Source organism: Musca autumnalis, unplaced genomic scaffold, assembly GCF_047663935.1.
Source record: "Musca autumnalis isolate F117 unplaced genomic scaffold, ASM4766393v1 scaffold_1, whole genome shotgun sequence".
Taxonomy (NCBI): domain Eukaryota; kingdom Metazoa; phylum Arthropoda; class Insecta; order Diptera; family Muscidae; genus Musca; species Musca autumnalis.
Window position 1 is genome coordinate 194,504,343 of NW_027411644.1, and position 23,932 is coordinate 194,528,274.

Consider the following 23,932-nt stretch of genomic DNA (forward strand, 5'->3'; position numbering starts at 1 on the left):
TCAATACGTCGACCGCTATAGCCCATGTGCAATATCAAACATTCTAGGAGTAATAGAAACTTCTATACCAAATTACAAAGCTCTATCTTGAAAATTGGGAGCTGTATCTTGATTTCAACAGACGGACGGACCGACGGAAAGGATTATATCGACTTAGAATTTTACCCTGATCAAGAATATATATTCGATCCGATGAATATTTCGATGTGTTACAAACGAAATGACATATTTAATTATACCCTTCATATTATGGTGGAGGGTATAAAAAACCAGTAGTCCTTTTTTAATCTCCTGGTTTTGTAAGCAAAATTTGTAATAATTCAGGGATCAATTGCCCAGATTCCAAGATTGCCTAGATTTCCAATTGACGTAGATTCCTAATCGATGCTTAAAGAGTTCAGGTTTTCACTAAAAAATCATAATTTCAAAAACTGAAAAGCCAGTTGATTATTCCCTTCGCCGGGATGAAATCATGATATTGTTAGCGATCAGTAAATGTTGCAAGCTGTCAGTGCGTTTTGTAAACATTTTTCTCTGCAAAGAGGAAAGTGATGAAGTTAAGCCAATGGGGAATACTCCAGACTTAAACAATCAAATATTTTCTAACATAAAAATATGTTGGTACCCAAACAAATAAAATTGAGATATGTTACAAAATGTTGCAAACATATATTTGTTTGGACCAAACATATTATGTTTGGATCCAAACATATATTTGTTGGCAACCAGTCCCAAATATAAATTTGTTTGGATCCAAACAAATTTCTATCATTCAGCTGTGCCGACAGAGATATACCCTCAGCCTCGGACCTAAAGAGAGGAGGTAGTCACAATACTTCTGTCTATAGGGGTTTTTTTGAGTTTTTTGTCGTTTTACTTTTATTTTGTTTAGGAACAATTTTGCTCGCATCAAAGTGTATATACCCTATGTAGCCTAAAGGCCAAGGGTATAAAATTTCGTGACAAATCCACCACAGACCAGATATATATTTTGCAACAAATCCTGGAAAAGACCAAAGAGATTCAGATTGACACTTAACATTTTTTTGAATCCTTCGACAGCTCTATATGTTCAAAGACATGTCTGAATTTGATATTCCTGTAATGCTATTTTAGTTGTGTGAGATAATACACAGTCTTCAGCTAAAATAGAAAAGAACACTTCCGAACAGCATAGCACCAAAGAAGTTTCAGACTATAAGACTAGGGATAGGTAATGAGAAGCAATAATCGTTTTTTGATTTTTGTCTAAAACTAAAAATTCGATTTTTCGGTCTGCCGATTATTTCTGTTGTCCTAAATCTCAACTTTCGACTGTTAACCGCAGAAAATCGATCATAATCGACTATTAGACGATTTTCGAGATTTCTTTAGAACAGATGATTTTGTAGCTATCAGACAACTGTAAATCTTCCATAGTCAACTAAAATCGTAAATCGATCATAAAGTCGATTAATCGAAAATCCACGGCTTGACAAATATTTTTTTAATAAATCCACGTCTTGAAGGGCAAAGTAAAAATATTCTTTAATAAATCCACGCCTTGAAGGGCCAATAAGAATATTCTTTAATAAATCCACGCCTTGACGGACCAAGTAAGAATATTCTTTAATAAATCCACGCCTTGAAGGGCCAAGTAAAAATATTCTTTAAAAAATCCACACCTTGAAGAGCCAAGTAAAAAAATTCTTTAATAAATCCACGCCTTGAAGGACCAAGTAAAAATATTCTTTAATAAATCCACGGCTTGAAGGGCCAAGTAAAAATATTCTTTAATAAATCCACACCTTAAAGGGCCAAGTAAAAATATTCTTTAATAAATCCACTCCTTGAAGGGCCAAGTATAAGACATTCGTGTGATATCTTCAACATCCTACTGAAAAAGTTTTCAAGACATGCAAATGTTAAACGAAATTACCGGATGTGCCCAATTAGGGTTCGTTCATCAGTAAAAAGGCCAGAGCTCCGATATACTCTATTTTACACGCGAGTGGGAGTACTAACAAAATATGAGTTTTACAAGAAATTTACACTATTTTGTTTTGTTTGGTAGGGATCGCGGGTACTCCTTGTTGACAAAAGGGTGGAAGTCAAAATATTCCAAATAGAGTAAGAGTTCACTTACTCTAAGAGTGAAATCGAGTAAAAATAAATATTTTTTATCGATTTATGTGTTCGTCTGTAGTGGACAGTGCAAAGCTAAGAAAGCGTCTGAATCTGAGTAATTTCGAGCGTATTTCCCTCCCACTTGAACGAGCGAAGTATATGAGCTCTTATTCGAGAGTATACTCCATTTTTTTACTCGCAGAACACTCCCGCTCGAATTCGAGTAGATATTGAAATTTGCTAGAATTTCAGAGCGCTGAAAATAAGTATCTAATACTTTTGAAAAAGCTGAAAGATAATCTCCTATCGTAAAGTGGATCGAAAAGCACGATATTCCAAATTGCAAATCGCATTCTATAATACCTTATTTTCTTCATTCTAATCTTCTATATATTTTCACCTATTTATTAATATCCGAATATTGATGGCTGTACCTTCAAACATTTTGAAGAGTTATGGCTTTTGTTTGTCTGTCTACCTCATTTCCATGATGAAACACGTCATTATAATTATCTTATTTTATTTTGCTTGGAGATTCTTTTTAACATAAATCCATACAAAATAGACGCATACATTAATTATAGACCCCTCCGAATACAAACCAACCTCCATCATAGTTATGCTAGAGAGTTATGCTCGAATGCTTCGATAGTTTTATGCTTTGACTTGGTTGGTCCGTCCTATGTTTGATGGTAATTAATAACATTTTTTTTCATTTTTTCTTTTCCTTTGCAGATTCCGCTAATCTAACGCTAAAATATAGTTTTGTATTTTGGAAAGATATCTTTGCTGTAGATTTCTTCACGCACAACTAGAAGAAAAACAAAAAAAGAGACAATTCCGCTCGGGGCCATTTAGTTGGCCAACGAACGAGGTCATTATCGAATACATTAAGACAAAAGCTAAAGCATTGCATGCAGCAGCATCGACTTTAGCAAACAACTACAAAACGTTTTTGTGCGCTCACAATTTAGGAAGTTGGAAAATTGTTCAGTTTTGTCAAGTGAACACAAAATTGCGCGTATATTTTAAAGACAAAGAACAGCGAACAGAGATTGCAACGGAGGCGTGTAAAAATTCCAAGTAGTCACCAAACAAGGAGACGACGACCACCACAACGTTATTGAACTGTTGAAAATTATCAGACATCAGAGGAGATCAGCACGGGTTGTTCTTGCATTCATTGTCAAAACAGCAGCAGCCATACACCGAGAAACGACGACAGCTGGACTGTAACAAAACGGCAATTGCAGTAAAAATAGGTGGTGGCGGCGGGTAGGAGGTGGGGTTTTTTGTGCATATCTTTCCTTGCCGTTGGTGTGATCTCCCGCCTACACAAACAAATTTGTTTGTTACAACCATAACAACATCCAGCATTGCATTACTCGCCTATATATTGACCAAGAAAGTAGTCATCATCACCTCCATACCACCACCCACCCACCGTCTCATTTTAAGATAGCTACGGAAAACATTTCGTAAAACTCCTCCTCGCCTCTCATTTATATTTTTCTTTGTACCTCTACCACCATCATCATCGCCATTATTATTATCATCTCAAAATGATTTCGAATAAAAAATCCTATGCCATGAAAATGCTGCAGCTGGCTTTGGCCTTAAGCCTGTTGCATGTCAATCCCGATGATTATCTACAACAACGACTGCGTAACTGGGATTCCCAGCTGGAGCTGAGGGATGGCGATGGCTGGGAATTGGAAATGCTAAGGGCTGTGCCCATGGTTGAATATCCCTATGCCAATCGCAAGTCCATGATGCCGCTCATTGAAGATCTCATTTTGTACGATCATCAAAGTGAGAGTTTGGCTAATACGCAGTATAATGTTACGGCATATTTGCTAAATGTCTCCAATGAAGGTTCAAATCAAACTGCGGCCATGCAAGAAATGCAAGCCATACCTCCACCGTCGGTCGCTGCAACAACCACAAGCGGCAGTGCCCCGGGTTCCGCGACACAATCACCTTCGTCATCAGCTACTGGCTTGGAGAATGGCCGCAACACAACAACCACCGTTAGTTCAGTGATACTTGCCCCGGGTAGCTCAAATTCTACGCATCTGCACAATCTACCCACCCCGGAAATGGAAATGTTTCTCAACTCAGAATCAATGCAAGATCAACGTTCAATATGGGAACAAAATTTAGCCGATCTCAGTGATTTCAATGATCTGCCCATTATGAATTCACACTATGGCAATTTACCCCTAAAAGATGGCCAACAACAAGACACGTCATCGGGTCTCTTTGATTTGCCGCATTTGGATGTTTTCCTACCCACCTTTGGTAGTTCGGCAAATTCCGTAAACACTGAGACGGAGGGGGCTGTCGCCCTAAATGGTAGTTTTCCCAATCCTGATGATGAAGTTGCCATTAAATTGGAACAATTAGATGATGAAGATGATAAAGCCTTACTAGTGGGTGTTATGGATACTCGAGCAGCTACCTGTACAACGCTATCATCAGATGAAACTGAAATTGCCAATACCTGCATTAAAAAAGAAGAATCTGATGCTGAGGTGAATGCGGTAAAACAAGAAAAAGTTGAAGAGGAAGAAGTGGATTTAAGTCCATTTATCAGCAGTGTGGAATTGACCAAAGAGGTAATTGAAATTTGTAGATTATTTTATTGGTGATATTTAGTTTTAATTGAAGGCTAAATAATAATTTTGACTACGACCACAAATGCTTCTTGATTAGAAAAAAGAGGCATTGTATTACTAAAAATGCTACCTTAAAGGTTGTGAAACTTAAACAGATTACTAATGGGTCTATCTTGTATTGCCACTAAACTTGAGTTGCGTTGTCAGTTGTCTGCGCGACTGAGACGAAATGTTGTACCATTAATGTCAACTCAACTGGGTGGTCGATAAACATGTTATCGATCAGTGTTTTTTTAAACTTCTGACCTCTATTCGCCAAAAAAAAAAAAAAAACATTTTAAAAATAATTGCGCTTTGGATAACTCTTTTGTGTATTCTGGACAATATTTTAATATTTTGGCTGAGTTTTCGAGCAAATTTGGAAAACAACACAAGATTGGAATATAAACTGCCCATTGAATCTTCGGATCGTCAAGTTTTATTTGCTGTCCCAAGAAATGATAAGTTCGGTGAAATTATTTTTTGATGATGAAGAAAATGTACAGGATATTGCATCTATTAGAAGAAATTTGAGGGACAAGTCGAATCCATTGGAATTGCCATCTGCACTGTAAGCTGATGATCATGTGGAAAGATCTGTATAATCAGTAAATTATTTCAGGTTTAAGGCGTATTTTCGATTGCCAAAGGATGCCGTAGTTTACGTTGTGGAAACGTTAAAGGATGACTTCAAAGTAAGTTACAGATCAACAGCAATACCCCCACTTTTAAAAGTGTGCGCAGCGTTGCGATTCTTGGAGGACGGAAGTTTCCAAAAGTCCTATGGCAATGATTTCAACAATTGCATGGCTCAATCCACATTGTCGAGAGTATTGAAGGAAGTTGTCCACTTGATAGAGGACAAATTGTTCCAAAATTGGATCGTTTCGAAGTTGACAGAGGAGGAAAAAAGGCAAAATAAAAACCATTTTTATTCAAAAACGAAATTCCCTGGTGTAGTTGGCTATATAGATGGAGGATGTTCGTCATTTGTACTTAAACTGAACCTACTGTTTTGAGGCATTTTCTTTTTCAACTTTGCTTTAAAGTGAATCCAGACTCTGCCACTCTTCGGGTGTTCGTGTTGGAGGTTCATGGCTGTTTAAACTGTCCGAAATGGACCTCCACGCTTCATCCGCTGTGGCTTTGGTTTCACCAAAACTCCCGAACTCCTCGGGCTAAGTTTGGATTTTCACTCAGTTTATCAATTAATATTTCGAACTGCTGCTTTGTCGTTATTTTCACCATATTGATACACAAAATTAAATTATGATGCAAAGAATCAATAATTGTTAACAAAATGTTTATTTTTCCTTCTATTTTACTTCTTGTTTCTTCGAAAATGTTCACTGCAACTGAAAATTGGTGGTTGCTGAAAAACAGCCGCTTCGCCAACTGAGATTCGCAACTTCAGTTGAGAGTTGCCATACGTGGATCAATTTTGACAACTGGCAACGCCACTCAACGATAATTGTTATCGATGATCGACCCCTAAGTTAAATGTGGCTTCAGCAGACGTCATCTATGCCTTTATTAGTTGAAATCGCCCTAAGAACTATGCAAGAAAACAAGCCATTTTATGTGTATCAGCCTTATACTTTTTTTGTACGCCTAAAAGCATGCATCAAACTTAGTATAAGAAACAACAAATGGCGAATGTATGAACAGAATGATTTTTGCACATACTTTATAGTTTCGGGCTCTTAAGATTTGGGTAATTTTTCGCAGTTTAATTTTATTTAGCGGAATATTTCAATTTTTGTGTACAATGAACGGATTGGTCTTTTTTTAATCCATTCACCCCAAGGAACCAGGTCGTTCATTGCCTCATTTACGTTCAATATTGCATTTCACTGATCTGAAGGAACTATATCCACTCGTACAACCTAATAAACTACTACTAGAAGAGCTATATGAATGAGTTAAGCTAAATGAACGAGATAATCTACATTTATGAGCTATACAAACGAATTAGCTGGATATGGTTCTGTTCATTTTATGGAATCGTTCCTTTGAACTAGTTCGTTCCTACACTGAAAAAAAAATTGTAGCCATTTGATAAAGAAATTCAAAAATTCAACCAAAAATTAATCGATTTTCCGGCAATAAAAAAAATTTTCGTATTGACAAAATTCGATAAAATTTTTTGATCACAAAGTAAAAATACATATTGATAAAATTAAATTGTAATATTGATTAAAATATTTATCGATTTTTTTTTATTTTGAACTGATAAAACATTTCACATATTGACAAAAATATTTATCAAAATATTCCACATTTTGCTTGATAAAAACAAAATATTTTCTTGATTAAAAAAATTGTTGAATGCATTTTTTCCGATCAATAAAAAATATTCATATTTACAATTATTTTGTTGTTTTTTTGTTAAATACAAACCCAAAAGCCACAAAAAAAGATACATACACACATTTATAAATGGTCGTGGTTATTTATTTAATTGAAATGCCAAGTACAAGGCAACACCAGACGCATAGGTACATAAAAAATAACAGATGAAAGAAAGAAAAACAAATAAATCACTTTTTAATATAAAGTACAGGGAACATCATTGAACGTTGTTAAATAAAACACATTCTTCTGCCACATTGAAAATCATCAGCGGAAATGGGTATCTGTAATGTGAGAAATAGTACATCCATATATATTTCAAATATATAAAATGTTTTGATGTTATTACCAATATCACATGCGGTTGCTTCTTTGTTCAATAAAATATTCTTCTAATCCTTTTTCATATTCGTGAATTCAATTATAAAATGTATTGGGCATTTAATTTACTTGAAAAGCACCTTTACTTTAAGAAAACACACAAACATTGACTACCGATTCACACAGAACGACTGCTTTAAAGAGACTGCCAAAAATACCAAACTGACGGTTAAAAAATTTTATCTGCCTTTCTTAACCACAAACAGAACAAAACATGAGAACTCGTACCGTTTTTTTTTTTCTTTCCCTCTTCGTTTGTTAGGTTCATAAAAATCAGCAACAAAAAACAGTAACAAACTTACATACAAGCCTTCACCCGAGCACAAATAAATAAACAAGCCAAATGCCACACAAACGCTCCATCCCTTCATGCCGCAAAAATTCCATGAACATGCTTTGAAATATACATAGCAACGATACTCACATCTCATGAAAAAAAAAACACAGCACATTGTTGTAGCGCTCTCTTTATTTTAATATTGTTGTTTCTCTCGCTCTTGAGAGCGAAAACATGCGACAAACGTTGAAAACTATTTTAACTACAGAAATTTATTAATAACCAAATTTCAATAAATTATTTGTTTGAAAACGTTTATTGATCGCTTTCTAGTAACATTTTCATTTTTAATAAACACATTCCCTACATATTCGTAATATTTTATCGCCATTCGACAAAAATATGGTGATAAAGCTTTTAATCAAAATTTTCAGGGTGGCTTTTTTTCTGTGTAAATGACACACAGTGTTAATATATGTAAGTTTCCTCTGGTATTTGAGGAAAATTCTATTTTTATTAGTCTATAGTTTTTAGTTATCTGATTCTAACTCTTTGGTATCCAGATTAAAATAAAACACTGTAAAAATTAGCAAACTGGACCTGCTGCCCTCTTTAAAGAATTGGATATACCTAGGTGAGCGGTGTCATGTCTCTGTCTATTCGGACTCAACACGAATTTAGGCGGAAAGTCTTTATAGCACTAAAACCTTGGCAAATGGCGTTCTTTTGCTGTGCTCGATGCGGTGTCGACTCTGAGTACTGTATTCACACCATGTCTTTAAATTGCCTGCGAACTGCATCAATAAGTTGGCATCCAAGACTTCTTGATAGTCTCGTGGATCTAGAAGTTCTTGATTATGAAGATCTCTCCTGACGTGCCTGGGTAGGGAAAGAATGTGAACAAGATTGTGACAGGGGGATGCACACGGTGGCCAAACATTGCTAATTGGACTGGTTGCATCTATAGAGAAGCAGGAGACGGGTGAGTGGGTTTAGCCACTGTTTGTTGGCTAAAGGTCCTTAAAAACTATTCTTTATAAATCCAGTTGCTCTGGGCTCAAAAAATATTCATTGAAAATCCACGTTTTCTAGGTTTTTCTGGGCTCAAAAAATATTAATGCATGTCTTGGATATCGTGCTATCAATTCAGGCCCAATACGAATTGAGGCTGCTGCCGTCTGGATTTTAATTGTGCTGAAATCACTTTTGTTTGGCTTGACAGTTGTGGGGTTATTATTCTGCGATATCATTGTGAATGCTAACCAAGTCTGTCTGATTCGCTCACTGATCTTCAATCCTATCTCTGGATCATAAATATCTCTCCTGACGTGCCTGGTTGGAGAAAGCCTGAGCACTATATTGTGGCAGGCTTGCACACAGCGATAACACCCAAGCAGATAATGCTTCGACATTTTGGTGAGCTGATGTACCGGTAAAATCTTTGTTTCTTCACAAAGGTGTCATTCGGAGATACTCTGTTGCAGTCCTTGGGACGGCATTCTGGCAGGTTCGAATATTCTTTCACTATATATCGCTAATATTTGCATACCACAATGGCGCAACATAGTTTATACCCTAGACAGACGGCAGCGTTAATTTGCAATAAGATCTGCATTTAATTTTACCCTGGCAGACGACAGTTTCTGCATTTGCGAAACAGCTGATTGCTAGTAAACAACTGTTTTGTTGCTGTTTGCAATTTCAATTGTGTGTCAGAGCATAAATATGCTCTCCCTCTTACATGAATATGAGCTCTCTTTTACAGTATTGCCATATTGAAATATCTAAATTCAGTTTGATTTTGTACATTAAGAATGAGGATAATGTACGAACAAGGTTTCTCTTTCAGCACCCACAGTGCTGTCGGCCAGCGACTTGAGGTCATCGTACCTAGTTCTGATCTTTTCATAAAGAGCTGTGGCTTTCGCGGACAACTTAAACATTCTATCGAACTTTAAACGCAATACCTTGGGGTAGTTGGTGGTCGGAATTAAGACCAATGTGTTTATTTCAACCGTCTAGATTGTGAACAGTGTGGTAGTAGATTCGGCGTCGGATGTTTTTCGTATTCCGCAGATGGAAAAACTGCACTTAGTCAGTGGCTGGGTAGGACATCTGGGAAACAGTTTTCATCATGGGGAGGAGTAATGCCTCTCGGATCTTCGCTACTGGTGACAGGAGGGAAATCGGCCTGTATGCTTTGCCTCTGCTAACATCCTTGCTTCACAAGCAGGACCACCCTGCCAACTTTTCAGGCTTCCTGTACAATATGAGTGGCTAACGATAGATTGAAGACACTTATGAAATGCTTAGCTCTGCGTTCATCCAGTTGCATAAGCAATTGAGATTCCTCGTGGGCCTGACGCTTTGAATGATTTCGGGTTACGGATGATATCTGCAACATTGCTCATCGTAAATTGTGGTGGTACCTTCTTTATGATTTTATATTTGTAATTTATTTATAAATATAATTGTTAATAAATACCTTCGGTAAAAAATTTAAAACTATCCTCGAATTGACCTTAAACTATGTTATCCAAGACCCCAAGTATGTTTGGACGAACTCCGTTTCAGACAATTTGGAGTTGATTTAGCCATGGTCGTCCGTCTGTCCGGTTGGCTGGCTGAAGCGCACAATAACTCTCGTACGGATTAACCGATTCAGTCCAAAATTGGGCTTTCGTAATACTATTTTGTCTAAACTTTGTTTAGCTTCAAAGAACATAGAAGCTTGAACTTGTCCGCAAAAATATTTTATTGTAATCGAGACCACATCGGTCACTTCCTTATTAATTTGTCATGTTAAGCTGCCTGATGACAACCGAACAGACACGGTTACAGGATATGGTTTTTGGTACAAAGCGGTAACAAAGCCATAAGGATGAGAGTATAAAACAGTAATGGATGGGCACCAACATATACGCAAACATAATTTCCCATGCCCCAACAACGCTCAGATTCACGGGCATAAGCAATTACATATGTCTGAGTTAATTGTCCATTACTGATATAAGGAAACGAATCTGTCCTGCACTTTGACATGTTAAAGCTAATCAGGTAAAGCCAATCTGAACGCCTAAAATCATACATACCACTTATGATAGCTTTATTAAAAACGAATTACAAAGGAGGAGATATCATTGAAAAATTAAAGTCAAATAGTTCCCACGGTGCTCTTGAAGCCACTTTAAATGGAAGGTACTTACACGTGGGAATTTTTTGCGGATTCCGAAACTACAATGTTCATAGATGAGAAAAATAAAAAAAAATAGCCGGACATTTTTAGGGGTTTTTAGGTTTTTACGATTTTGCTTGGAAACCGCAAGTCCTATCGAAATGGGACAAAGAAAATGTTGTTGGTGTGAAAATTCTCTACAAGGTTGACCTTTATGATAATTTCATAGGTTTTACTGTTATTGAGATATAGAAGTTCAAATTGGGACAATGCATTGACTGTATCGCTACCTTATACAACAATGATATACATGGTGCGCCTTAACTAACTTTAAGTGAAAACCGCTTACACCAGGGAAGTTTTTGCGGATTTTGAAACTGCAATGTTCATAGATGAGAAAAATCCAAAAACAGGAAAAATCGTTGAAGGGGGTTTTAAATAAATCGTGGTATAAAATCACATTTTTAGGTTTATTTTAGGGTTTTGCGATTTTGCTTGGAAACCGCAAGTCCTATCGAAATGGGGCTAAACAAAATGTTGTAGCTGTGAAAATTCTTTAGAGGATTGACCGTTATGATTTGTCCATAGGTTTTGAGATATATATATATGGAGAGAATCGTTTAGCTGTGAAAATTCTCTACAAGATTGGCTTTCGTAACTTTTTCCTAGGTTGTACCATTTTCCAGATATATAAGTTTAAGTTGGGAAATTGCAGTTATCACATTGTTTTATAAGGCGGTGATACAGTCAATACATTGTCCCAGTTTGAACTTCTCATATCTCAATAACGGTAAAACCCACGAAATTATCATAAAGGTCAGTCAGGTAGAGAATTTTCATAGCTTTTTAGTTCTTTAGTCCCATTACGATAGGACTTACGGTTTCCAAGCAAAATCGTGAAAACCTAAAAAACCCCTAAACATTTCAACTTGAATCGCGATTTACTTAAAAAGCGCTCCGGCTATTTTGTTTTTTTTTTTCATCTATGAACATTGTAGTTCCAGAATTCGCAAAAACTTCCCAGGTGTAAAATTGCTTGGTGCTTCATAAATTAACAAAAATATGTATTGTTTTTAATTTTAAAAAAACTCCTAAAAATCGTATTAACAATATCGAACACTCTGCATTGTGGTGTTCATATTTAGTGGTGTGATTTTATTTTCATTGTAATCGAAATTGATATATTAATTGATATATGTATTTCACAACTTTCTGATAGCATTAGCAATTTTTTTTGTATTATTTTATATTTAGCTGCATTTTGATATCAGTGCCAATTTCATTTCAAAAGGCCAATGAACTAGAAAATAAAAATATAATCGCCAGCCTTTGTTAGACAAATTGTGCAAACGTCAAATAAATATGTATTTTTGTCAAGTTGATGTAATACTAAACAATAACGACACATGAGGAAGAAAAGTGAATAAAATATATGATTCAATACCTTATACAGATATTTATAATAAAAGACACGGTCATTTGGTTTTGGCCTATCTAAGGGAGGAATATAATTGTTGTTTGTTTGGAAAATTATTTTCGAACCTAAAAACAAATTTATAGCAAATTTACATTAGAACTTTTTGTGGAGTTATTCTCCTTAATTTATTGTGTGGGCAATGTAATTCATATTCTAAACCCATTGGAATTAATAAATCCACTACAATGTAAATTAACGATTGTATTGCCTTTAAAAATAGTAGTAGGGATTAATAACACAACCTACCTGACTCATAATCTCGTTAATGTTAATGATTATCTCGTGAAATGCATTGCACATTACCGCCAACAATTGAGTAATCATCGACCATTGATGATTAAATTGAGTGTTGACAAATATGGTTAAATGATCGAATCAAACAAATAAAATTGAATCATAAGCAAAGAAAATGCAATCATTTAATTTCAAAATTGTACATATTATGTTTAGATGACGGCGGTGTGTGCGCTTTGTGCTCACAAAGCATTTAGATCGAAATTGAATTGCATTCATATTAAACAGAAAAAAACGACGACAAACGCTAACAATAACAATCGAGGTCATCATTTTTTTGCAATAAAAAACACACAATTTCTAAAAATACAACAAAAAAAAAAAAAACAAAATAATCAACTTACATATCAATTTATACCTGCATCTCTTTTCTTCCAAAGAAGGCTCACTCTAGTCTAGCAAACTGGCTAGCTATGTACATACATATGTATCTAGCTAGGCTATTAGTAATAACAAATGACTTTTAAACCAAAATACAAAAAAACCATGAACATTTTTTGAACGGACAACAGAATACAAAATCATTCATTCACTCACTCAATATCATCCAGTTTTTAAGATGAACAAAATTTTTCGATTTCATATTTGTTATGCCTATTTTCTGGGTTTCAACAAGCGTTTAATTTTTTTCTAAAAAACATTTTGTTTTACATACTCAGTCAATTGCATAAATTTGCACACATGGTCATTAATTATTTTGTTGAAATGTATTTTTTTGGTAATTGCATAAAATGAAAATAGCTATAAAAATGCTATGTTTTGCATTGATTTAAATAAATTATAAAACGAATTCAGTTTTATGGATGAATACCATTTTTTAGGGATGCCTTAGAGGGGGTCGATAATGGTTGATTTATAGAGTAATTTTATTTCCAAGTTATCCTTTTTATACCATCAGTTTTTGGCTAGAAAGCGTAGGTATATACACTTTGATACGACCAAAAATGTGCCTCATCGAAATAACGGTTTTACACCCCAAGTATGTTTGGACGAAATTCTTTTCAGAAAATTTGGAGCCGATTTAGCCATGCCCGTCCGTCTGGCTGTCTGGCTGGTGCGATAACGATAACTCTCGAACGTATCAACTGATCCGAACCAAATTTTGGGTATCGTAATATTTTGTCCAAACTTAGGGTCCACTCCTTCGGGTACCTTCCCCACAAAAGTTCAAAATTTGTCTGTAAAATGGTGTGAACGATAACTCTCGAAGGGAGCAATCGATTTGCTCCAAACTTTGCAAGACGTATAGCTCCTTCTTAATATAGATCGGTTTCGAATATGAAGTATATTGGTCCTCCCACACAAAATTCGGATAAAGTGAAGTTTAAGAGCTCCTCTCGGATTGTTTTGAAATTTGTTTCAGTAAGTTGTCCTTGCGAGTCCCTTTATGACGGTACAATTTTTTTTTCTTGCGCAAGTCCATACTTTCTGAGATATTGGCCTTAATGTTCCAAGCAACCCTGACGGCACCAACCAAAATGGCAAATCCGCAAGATAATTCTCGCAGGGAGTTTCTAATTGGTACAGACTTTGCACATCATATTATTTCATCCAGTAATGAATCAGGTTGAAATATGGACTATATCGGTCCACTCCTTCGGGTACCTCCCACACAAAATTCGAAAAAAAGTGAAGTTTAAAAGCTCCTCTCGCATCGTTTTGATTCTTTTTTCAGTATGTTGTTCTAGCGGCCTCATTTTCAACGGTACAATCTTTTTCCAGTGTAAGTCAATACTTCCTGAGATAATGGTCCAAGCACCAAAACCCTCCCGGCATATACTAAAATGGCTATTGTGCAAGATAACTCTAAAACGTTTTCAAAAATTTCGTAATTTAACGTAATTTAATATTTCGAGTCCTTTATGAAGAAGTTTGGTTACTAAAAATGTTTGGTATATGTCAATGATTTGGTATAGCCCCACATTACGGTACATGCAGATTTTAAAAACTCGTGATACAAAATCAATATATTGTTACGGAATTAGATTTAACTAATCTCCGTGTAGACGTTGTTTTATTCCCCAGTACGATTTGTACTAAATAAAACAGGGTTCGTTGTAGATTACGTTTCTACAATGCTTTATTTACTGTATTACACTTATTCGGAACCGACTTTAATTACTAAGCACACAGCTTGTATCTAGTTAGCACGCAGCTCTTCTTTAACCGATCTGTTCAGTTCAATGCTTAAAACACAACTAACTCGTCATTGCTAGTTCCCATGTATTTATACCCCAAAATCTCCCTGTTCGAGAGTCCTCTAGAACACGTCTGGCAACACCTCGAATCTGTACAACAAACACACAGACGCACATTCGCACTAAGCGAACAACCAGACTCACATACATGGGGGAAGATCCCCAGCAAACCAAATGTCTGATGTCCGACACGTCTGAACAATTTCGGAAGCAAAGTCGTTCAGATTTCGTTCCGATTTCTAAACGATTTTTCGTGTAGGAAATAGTTCAGATTTTGTACCGATTTCGTTCCGATTTCGGAACGAATGTCGGAAAGAAATTTCCTTTCCGAATTTCCCAAGGATTTTCTTCAGATTTCGTTAAGAAATCGGACCGAAATCGATCCGATGTCGCTCCGACATTTCGTTCCGAAATTATGTCACCCACTTCATACAACTTTCGTTAAGATATCGTTACGATTTCGGATCAGAAATCGACGTATCGTCCGAATTTTGTTCCGATTTCGTTACGATGTCGGTACGATTGGTTTGCTGGGTCAATACAAGGGGACAAACACACTAATGACGTAATTACAACAACAAACAAATGCAAAAAATATAGAAGTAGCAAACTAAACAATAATTACATGATTATGACAAAACAAACAGAAGCACATTAACGAAAGGTAAAGTAAGAACTAGAATGATGAAGAGAATTCTACATGGTAGTTGTTGTTGCTTAAATAAAGTAACTGCGTAATAATAACTTTACGTTACAATTTAAATTCTTAAATTAACGGAAATAAAACTAAATTAACTTAAACCTATCAGTTACATTCGTAACAATATTTTATATCCTAACATTTCGAAGCTGACAAACATCATCTTGTGGTACATTTATAGCTGTTCTTAAAATATGGGACTAAAAGGACATTGAAGGAAGCGATAAGCTAAAACAACGGTCAACAAAGATATAACGCTAATTTCAGATGCCTTACAGGGTCTTCAGCAGAAACTTTATCACGCCATAACTCGAAAGTTCGACTCACGGCGGATATGTCCTTCAGTATTCTTAATATACTCACCAAGAGCTTTCATCCCCAAAAGGAATTATGTCTGCTCCAAAATTTCGGTTCACAGTGTTATTGACACAACGCATAACAAACCCCACCCAGAGCCAATTTTCTTTTTATGCGCTATTTATGGAAGGGAAGATTCTAATTTCAAACATTCTTATGACTTTTCCCGTTATCATTTTGTGCATTAATAGTAGAACAATGTTCACGAGTATGTTGAAGCTATCAACACTACCTTGGATTATTATCTATTACGTTTATATTAAAAAAATAATAAAATTGTATATGCGAATTTTATAACCAATCAATTTGTTTTTTGACCACACCCGAACAAAAAAAAAACGCTTAGAAAATCAATTAAAAATCGGAACGATAATTCTTAAGATTCTTCAAAAAATGTACAGAAAGTTAAACACAATCTTTTAAAAAATCGCTACAATTTCTAGGAAAATATTAGAGACATCGGCAAATTTCTAAAAAATATTCAGAAAATCTCGAAAAAAAAACGGAAACCAGAGCCCTCTAAAAAAAAAGTTAGCTGGGATGTTGAATAGGTTGTCTCCTTGTCTGAAACCTATTTGGCTACTAAAATGGTTAGGTTCTTTCCTATTTTTACTGAGAACCGGGTATAAGTTAAAGTCATTTTACATCTTGCGGGGATACAAAATTCCAATTTAGCATTTTCGAACTTCATTCTCGCTCCTAACACCTTTGTTTGTTGTTTTGCACTCCCGCTGTTCCATTTCTTTTTCTCATGCGGAAATAACGTTTATCCTCTCTCCATTACCCACGATTTCGATATAATTTTGCACATTTGTTTCTAGACTGAATTCAGTCGCACATTCAAAATTTCATCGAAATCGGAAATATATAGCGAAATCGGAAATATATGGGAGCTATATCCAAATCTGAACTGATTTCTATATAATTTGGCACACTTATTTCTAGACCGAATTCAGTCTAACATTCCAAATTTCATCAAAATCGGACGTATATAGCGTGAAATCGGGCGAACATATATATGGGAGCTATATCCAAATCTGAATCGATTTCGATATAATTTAGCACATTTATTTTCAGACCGAATTCAGTCACATATTCCAAATTTCATCGAAATCGGACATATATAGCGTGTGTGGTACAGAAAATACGTGAAATCGGCCGAAAATATATATGGGAGCTATATCCAAATCCGAACCGATTTCGATATAATTTGGCACACTTATTTGTAGACCGAATTCAGTCACACATTCAAAATTTTATCAAAATTGGACGTATATAGCGTGTTTGGTGCAGCAAATACGTGAAATCGGGCGAAAATATATATGGGAGCTATATCCAAATCTGAACCGATTTTCACCAAAAGCAATAGCGTTCTTCCTATGGCTAAACAAGTTGTAGTCCACAATTTTCAGCTGAATCGGACAAAAAATGCGACCTGTACGTTGCGAACAAAAAAACATGGACAGGCGGACGGACATGCAAAAATCGACTCAGAAAGTGATTATATGTATATCCCTAAAAGAAACTATTGGTCTATTTCGTTTCCTTTTGCATGTTACATACAAATGCACAAAGACATAATACCCCTTACCACTGTGTGGTGTAGGGTATAAAAAAATATGATTGATCCAACAATAGTCGAAGATCAAAATATGTATTGTAAAGTATTGTTAGATTCCGTATGTAGTATTGCGACTCCAACAATCGTTTTTGTCAATTTCATTAATTGTTTTTGTCAAATTTTTGTCAACTCCAACAATTGCTTTTGTCAAATTTAACAAAAGTTCTTGTCAAGTTTATAATATAATTCTCCGTTTCTTCGACCATTTTATTCTCTTCTCTCGGTACTCGATGACGTGGTGAAAAAACAATTTTGATAGGTTTTGTATGTATCTTGAACCAACTTTAAATGAAAGGAGCTTACAACTGGGAAGTTTTTGCGGATTTTGAAACTGCAATGTTCATAGATGAGAAAATTAAAAAAAAACAAAAAAATTGCCGGAGCGCTTTTTAAATAAATCGCGGTCAAAGTTCACATTTTTAGAGTTTTTTAAGTTTTCAGGATTTTTGGGAGTCGGCAAGCCCTATATTATGTTGTAGCTGTGAAAATTTTCTACAAGATTGTACTTTATGATATTTCCATAGGTTCTACCATTTTTGAGATATAGAAGTTTTTATACTTATATATCTCAAAAATGGTAGAACCTAGGAAAAAAATTACGAAAGCCAATCTTGTACAACATTTTCACAGCTATAAGATTCTCTTTAGTCCCATATAGATAGGACTTGAGGTTTCCAATCGTGAAAACCTTAAAAAATCTTGAAAATGTGAACCGCGATTTATTCAAATGCCGCTACGACTTTTTTGATTATTATCATCTATGAACATTGTAGTTTCAGAATCCGCAAAAACTTCCCAGGTGTAAGCTCCTTTCATTTAATGTTGGTTCAAGAGCACCGTGCCGAGCACATTTTTAAAATTAACATACAATATTGACGCTTTATTTTAATAAATCCTCATATGCATACATACATAGTTGAGCATTCAGTTTTCAAATCATCCATTAACCTATAATTAAAACTTTTCCGTTGAAAATTTATTCTATTTTAAGTGCAAGTTCTAAACAAAACCCCCAACTGCCCTTCTAACCATTCGAATTAATAGGGGTGTAACATTTTTTTATTTAAATAATTTTGTTTTAATTGAATATTCATAGGTTTATTGGATAAACTGGTTCTTCCTAAAGCTTTGTTTATACTTTTTCCTCTACAAAATATTCAAAATACAAATATATTTCGAAATAAATTCTCTGTAATCCAAACCCCTTTAAAAAAGTGATTTCGTGCCCTACTGTTTTTCTGAGTGTAACAAATCCACAAAATATCCCACAATCTATAAGATGCCCATATCTTGTTGCACTCTCGTTTTTTGCTCTCATTTCTCTGTTTGCAATCTATCAATCAATCCACTCATCAACGGATTAACCTTTGTATTTTGATGTAATTTCATTGTTAATTGATCAATTGATTTGTGCAGATATGTAAATGTTGCTTTTAAACATTTGATTTGATATTCAATCAGTTGTTGAACCAAACACATGAAAAACATTTATTATCGCCATAAAAAGTTGTGTGGTTTTAGCAGAAAAGTTGAGACAAATAGCCGGCCAGCTGTGCTTTTGTTGTTATAATTGTGGGTTTTATTTTAATACACCTTTTTAGTTGTGTGTTTTTGTTTGCTGCTCTGATTTGAAATGTTTGTTATGCATTCATTACTGTTGCTAGTTTTTTGATCCGGCATTTTTGTGGGGCGCTTTGCTGCTGTTTGTGGTGCTACTTTTCATGAATATAAATTTCATTTGATTTTGGCGTTTGGTGTCATTGACATTGACCAAAGTTTGTTTCTTCGACTTCTTGTTTCGGACGAGAGGGGGAAATTAGTGTGTTATGTGGATTAAAAGTGAATATTCGGCATTTTTATGTTCTATTACGTATGATCGGGTGAAATGTAACGGTCGTGGAAAAGGTTATATAAAACACGTAAAAAGCATAAGTCTGTTTTGCCGACAGAGGGCGACTTTTTCCATGACCGTTGCATTTCACATATACCCTCAGCCTATGGGATTTGAAACTTTCATCTACGGATAGACCGAATGTGTTTAGGGTCTTTTTTTGGACATTTGAACTTGCCGACAAAAATGTGAATTAGGATTGAAGTTCAAAACTATTGCGGATACTTGAAGGAATGGACCGACATAATAAGTGGATCTTATGTTGGGAGTCATATCTTTTCGATAGATATCGTGCCCATTAGTAATTTCAGTGGGCCATCGTATAACTTTTGGAGCATTATGCCAGGAAGCATGGACTTGTCCACGGAAAACAGGACCACAACGAACAGCATCGGTGTACATTTCAAAGGATCTTCGAACAGACCCCAAATAACACTTAGGCACAAATGTTGAACAAAAATAAAGCGATTCAAAAGTCGGTCCTAAACTGAACTTTTCCGAAATTTTGTGTGGGAGGTACTCGAAGGAGTGGACCGATTGTGTCGATATTAGAACCTCATCTAAGTCTGGTATAATTTTCATGATGTGCAAAGCATGGACCATATCGGGTACTCCCTTCTAGATTTATCATGCGGACAATTTATTCGAACATTTTTGAACTTTTGTGGGGGAGGTACCGGAAGTAGTGGACCGATAATATGGTTTTTCTTCGAACTTAAACTAAGTTTGGACAAATATTACGAAGGCCAAATTTTGGACCGAATCTGCAGAACCGGTCGAGAGTTATCTTGCATTACAACGACTACAACCGGTGTCATAGGGTTTTTTTCAACTTTCAGTCTATTTTCTCAGGAAGTATGGACTTGTCCCTCATGAAACTTGTGTCGTCGTATGGGGGGCAGTGAATACTAGTTGTTACAACAAATATCAAAGCGATTCGAGAGCAGGTCCTAAGCTGAACTTTTCCGAAATTTTGTGTGGGAGGTACCCGAAAGAGCGGACCGATTGAGCCTATATTGGAACCTCATCTAAGTCTGGTATAAATTTCACGATGTGTAAAGTATGGACCAAATCGGTTACACCCTTCAAGAGTTACCGTGCGCATAAAATTTCCGAACATTTTGGAATTTTTGTGGGAGAGGTATCCGTAGGAGTAGAGCAATATAACCCATCTTCGATCTTAAACTAAGATTGGACAAAATATTACGAACGCCATATTTTGGACCGAATCGCTTGATCCGTTCGAGAGTTATCATGCGCTCCAACCAGACAGATAAATCAACTCCAAATTGTCTGAAACGGATTTCGTCCAAACATACTTGGGATCTGAAAACCATTATTTCGATGAGGCACATTTTGCCCGTATGAAAGTGTATATACCCTCGTTAGCATAAATGCTGAGGGTACAAAAAATCGATTTCAGAATAGGTCTTAAACTGCACTTTTCCGAAATTTTGTTTGAGAGGTACCCGAAGGTGAGGACCGTTATATAATGCTATTGTCGTCTATGTAACGGATGTGTCCAGATAACGAGTGTATCAACCACAACATAGTGGTATAGAACATATCCGGAATAATATCTGGCGATACAGCCCCCATATCCAGGTAGTAATTTCGTTGAACTTCGACCAATTGTCACTGGTTGTTGCATCACTGAAGACACTTCATAACCAAGCAAGCTGTATAGGGGTATAATATACATATATCGCGTCCTGCAACAATAAACTCAGCCGACGGAGGGTGTCGAGCAGTCCTTGTCACAACTAACAAGGGACACGTTTTATTGTAGTACGGTTCAGAGCAACAAACCTTGTGTTTATAAAATAGTCGGTAAAGTCTGATTCTAATACTTTCCTTAATGATAGCTTTATATCTGCGCCCACAAAGAATCAGGAAACAATACCACTCAGGTTTGGCTGGGCAGTTAAACAAAAGTAGCAGTGTAGCCATGGTTTGTGGTGGCGACATAAACATGCTATCGTACGTTACCCCCAATATATTGGGGTAGTTAGTGGTCGGAATGAGGACACCATTGTCCCATATGTTCAGGGGAAGCCTCATTTCAGCCGTCCAGGTGGTGAAAAGTATCACAGTGGTTTTTGAGGCGGATAGTTATTCAACCTCTAAAACACGGCAGGAGGGAAGTCTTCTCTATGTTCTCGAGCAGCTTGGAATGGTTGAAGTAGTACCGAAGGCCTTTAATAAACCAAGAGCCAACATGAATGTTCAGTTCAACTCCTCTTCAACTGCATTCACCGGAGTGCATTGCTCAATGTGGTCAAGCCACTATCTTCGATTATGTTCACCTACTAACCTGTTGATTTCAAGAGTAAGTTTCCTAACTGCTCATTTGCTAGTCCCGTCACCACTGCCGGCAAATTTGGTCTAATTTCGGGTATACGACTAACAGGTAAATAGCGAAAGGCTGCAGCGGTGATGACGTCCTACAAAATTCTCTCAGCAACCCTAGATTCTCGGGCAATTGAACAGCTCTCAGAAGATTTAATTCGTAAATTTTCCAAACCCTTACAAATCAACTTTTCCGTATTTGAAAAAATGGGACGTCAGGGGGGTTAATCGAGTAATCTGTTAACGGATACGATGATAGAAAGATGGTCTGAGCTAAGGGAAATAACTAATTGCCAGAACACGTCATTTATCAGACGGGATGGTACAATGGTCATGTCTGGCGAACTATGGCAATATACTCTTATATTCGTAGGAGCGCCTTAGTTCACCGTGTAAAATTTGGAGCATTGCTGTATCCTGTATCTCTGGTTATTGCCTAGGACGGGATACCAAACTCAGGATGAACATTAAAGACCCCTAGCATCAGACGGTTATTGTCCTTCAAAAGCGAACTACTGTCAGGCATATAACACAAGGCACAGCTAATCATCTGCACTACTTACAACACACTATCCAGCACTACCTCAGCTTCCCAAATTTTACTGCTAACCCCATACATTCCTTGTCACTAGCTTAAAGATCAAGCGCGATAAGTATGTATAGAAGTACTCCTCTCCCGCTTGTAGTACGATCCTTCCTCGCGGACTCTGTCATTTCCACTTCTTTCGGGGACGAATACATTCTTGTTGAGTTAAACGTAGTCCAAACGTATATCAAGTTGCAAGAAGGTCTATATTGGCAAAACATCCCAAGACACAATAGTTCAAACATTTTCGCTTTAGTTCAGATTAAGCTCTATTCGAAATCGTTCTCAATAATTGAGCTAAAACGCTATATTTTTGAATCCCATTAGCAGGTCAATTTCGAAGTTGTGTCATATCGGTCCATGTTTTGGTATAGCCCCCATAAAAAGGTAGCACCCGATTTCAGGGACATGCTTTGAAGTTTTTTTCTACATTTTAGCGCCAAATTGGGTGTTTAGGGTTCTCAGTAGTCTAAATTGTGGGCAAAGGCCCACGATTTGTTACCGTGGGCCTTTGCCCACAATTTCTTTTTATAATAAATTTCGACGTAAATTGGCAGAAATTTGGCACATACGGTGGACATAGGGCCTTTGGCATAGCCCCCATAGAACGATTTGAAATTTTTAGCTACATTTACCGACCTAGGTACATAAGTATAATTTAGCATTTGGGGTCCCCTCCCAGTGGTTAAAAAACTCCTCCACCTAAAGTTGTGGATAGGAATTGAGCAACTAACGGTCGAACTTAACGCTTTTTTATTTGCTAGTAATCATATCTATCCTTCTACTTATTTCACCTATAGAAATATGTAATTTTATACCCTGAGGACAGATACTCGTAACTATTGATTAAAAATATTGATTAAAAAATAAATTTTAACTTCTTTCTTTTTCGTAGCATTTTTCTTTCGTGTTTTGTCAAGAACAATAAATCTTCTATAGTTAAACACATTAAAGATGACTTTTAGGTCATCGCCTTCGTCTTCTTCTATTTAAAAGAAACCCCAAAAAACATAGACAAAAATTACTTTCTCTTAGAAAAACAAAAAAAAACAAACAGCTTCGCTGCTGATTGTTCTATTTTGCTTTAATGTCTGGTCTTCTAACAAACAAAAAATATATGCCAAAATATAAGATGTTGGCTTAAATAAAAATGGCCAAAATATAGTCAAAGGAGAAGAAGAAGAAATATCATAGATCTCAAGTAAGACACAAACAAAACAAACTCACAGCTTAAGCAGAAGAAAAGATTTGTCAAAATAAAAATGCTTAAAAATATGTATGTATGTATGTATGTATAAGTTAATAACACGTTGTCATTTAAGAAGTACATGTCTGTATATGTGTGTGTTCGTGTAACAACGATGACTAAATTGTTAATGATTTTTGCTTCATTATGACGGCGGCGATGACCTTATGTGCGAAACTTAAACTTAACACAGAAAAATTCGGCTTAGAGAAGGTCTCTTTTTTGTACGCATTTTTTTCTGTTTCTTTTTCGCTCGACTGTACAA

The 23,932-nt window shown here is 36.0% G+C and overlaps 1 protein-coding gene across 16 annotated transcripts in view; it reads left to right on the forward strand.

The window, feature by feature from the left end:
• Window positions 1-23,932, forward strand: part of cnc (NFE2 like bZIP transcription factor cap-n-collar) — a 258,184-nt gene that overhangs the window by 57,643 nt on the left and 176,609 nt on the right. For 12 of the 16 annotated variants that reach the window (XM_073959444.1, XM_073959453.1, XM_073959450.1 and 9 more), the window contains exon 3: window positions 2,842-4,724. The exons of the other annotated variants lie outside the window; for them this stretch is intronic. In XM_073959444.1, coding sequence (XP_073815545.1) covers window positions 3,669-4,724 — 1,056 coding nt within the window. In that variant the 5' untranslated portion in view covers window positions 2,842-3,668. The remainder of the gene's footprint in view (window positions 1-2,841; window positions 4,725-23,932) is intronic. 16 annotated transcript variants of the gene reach the window in all.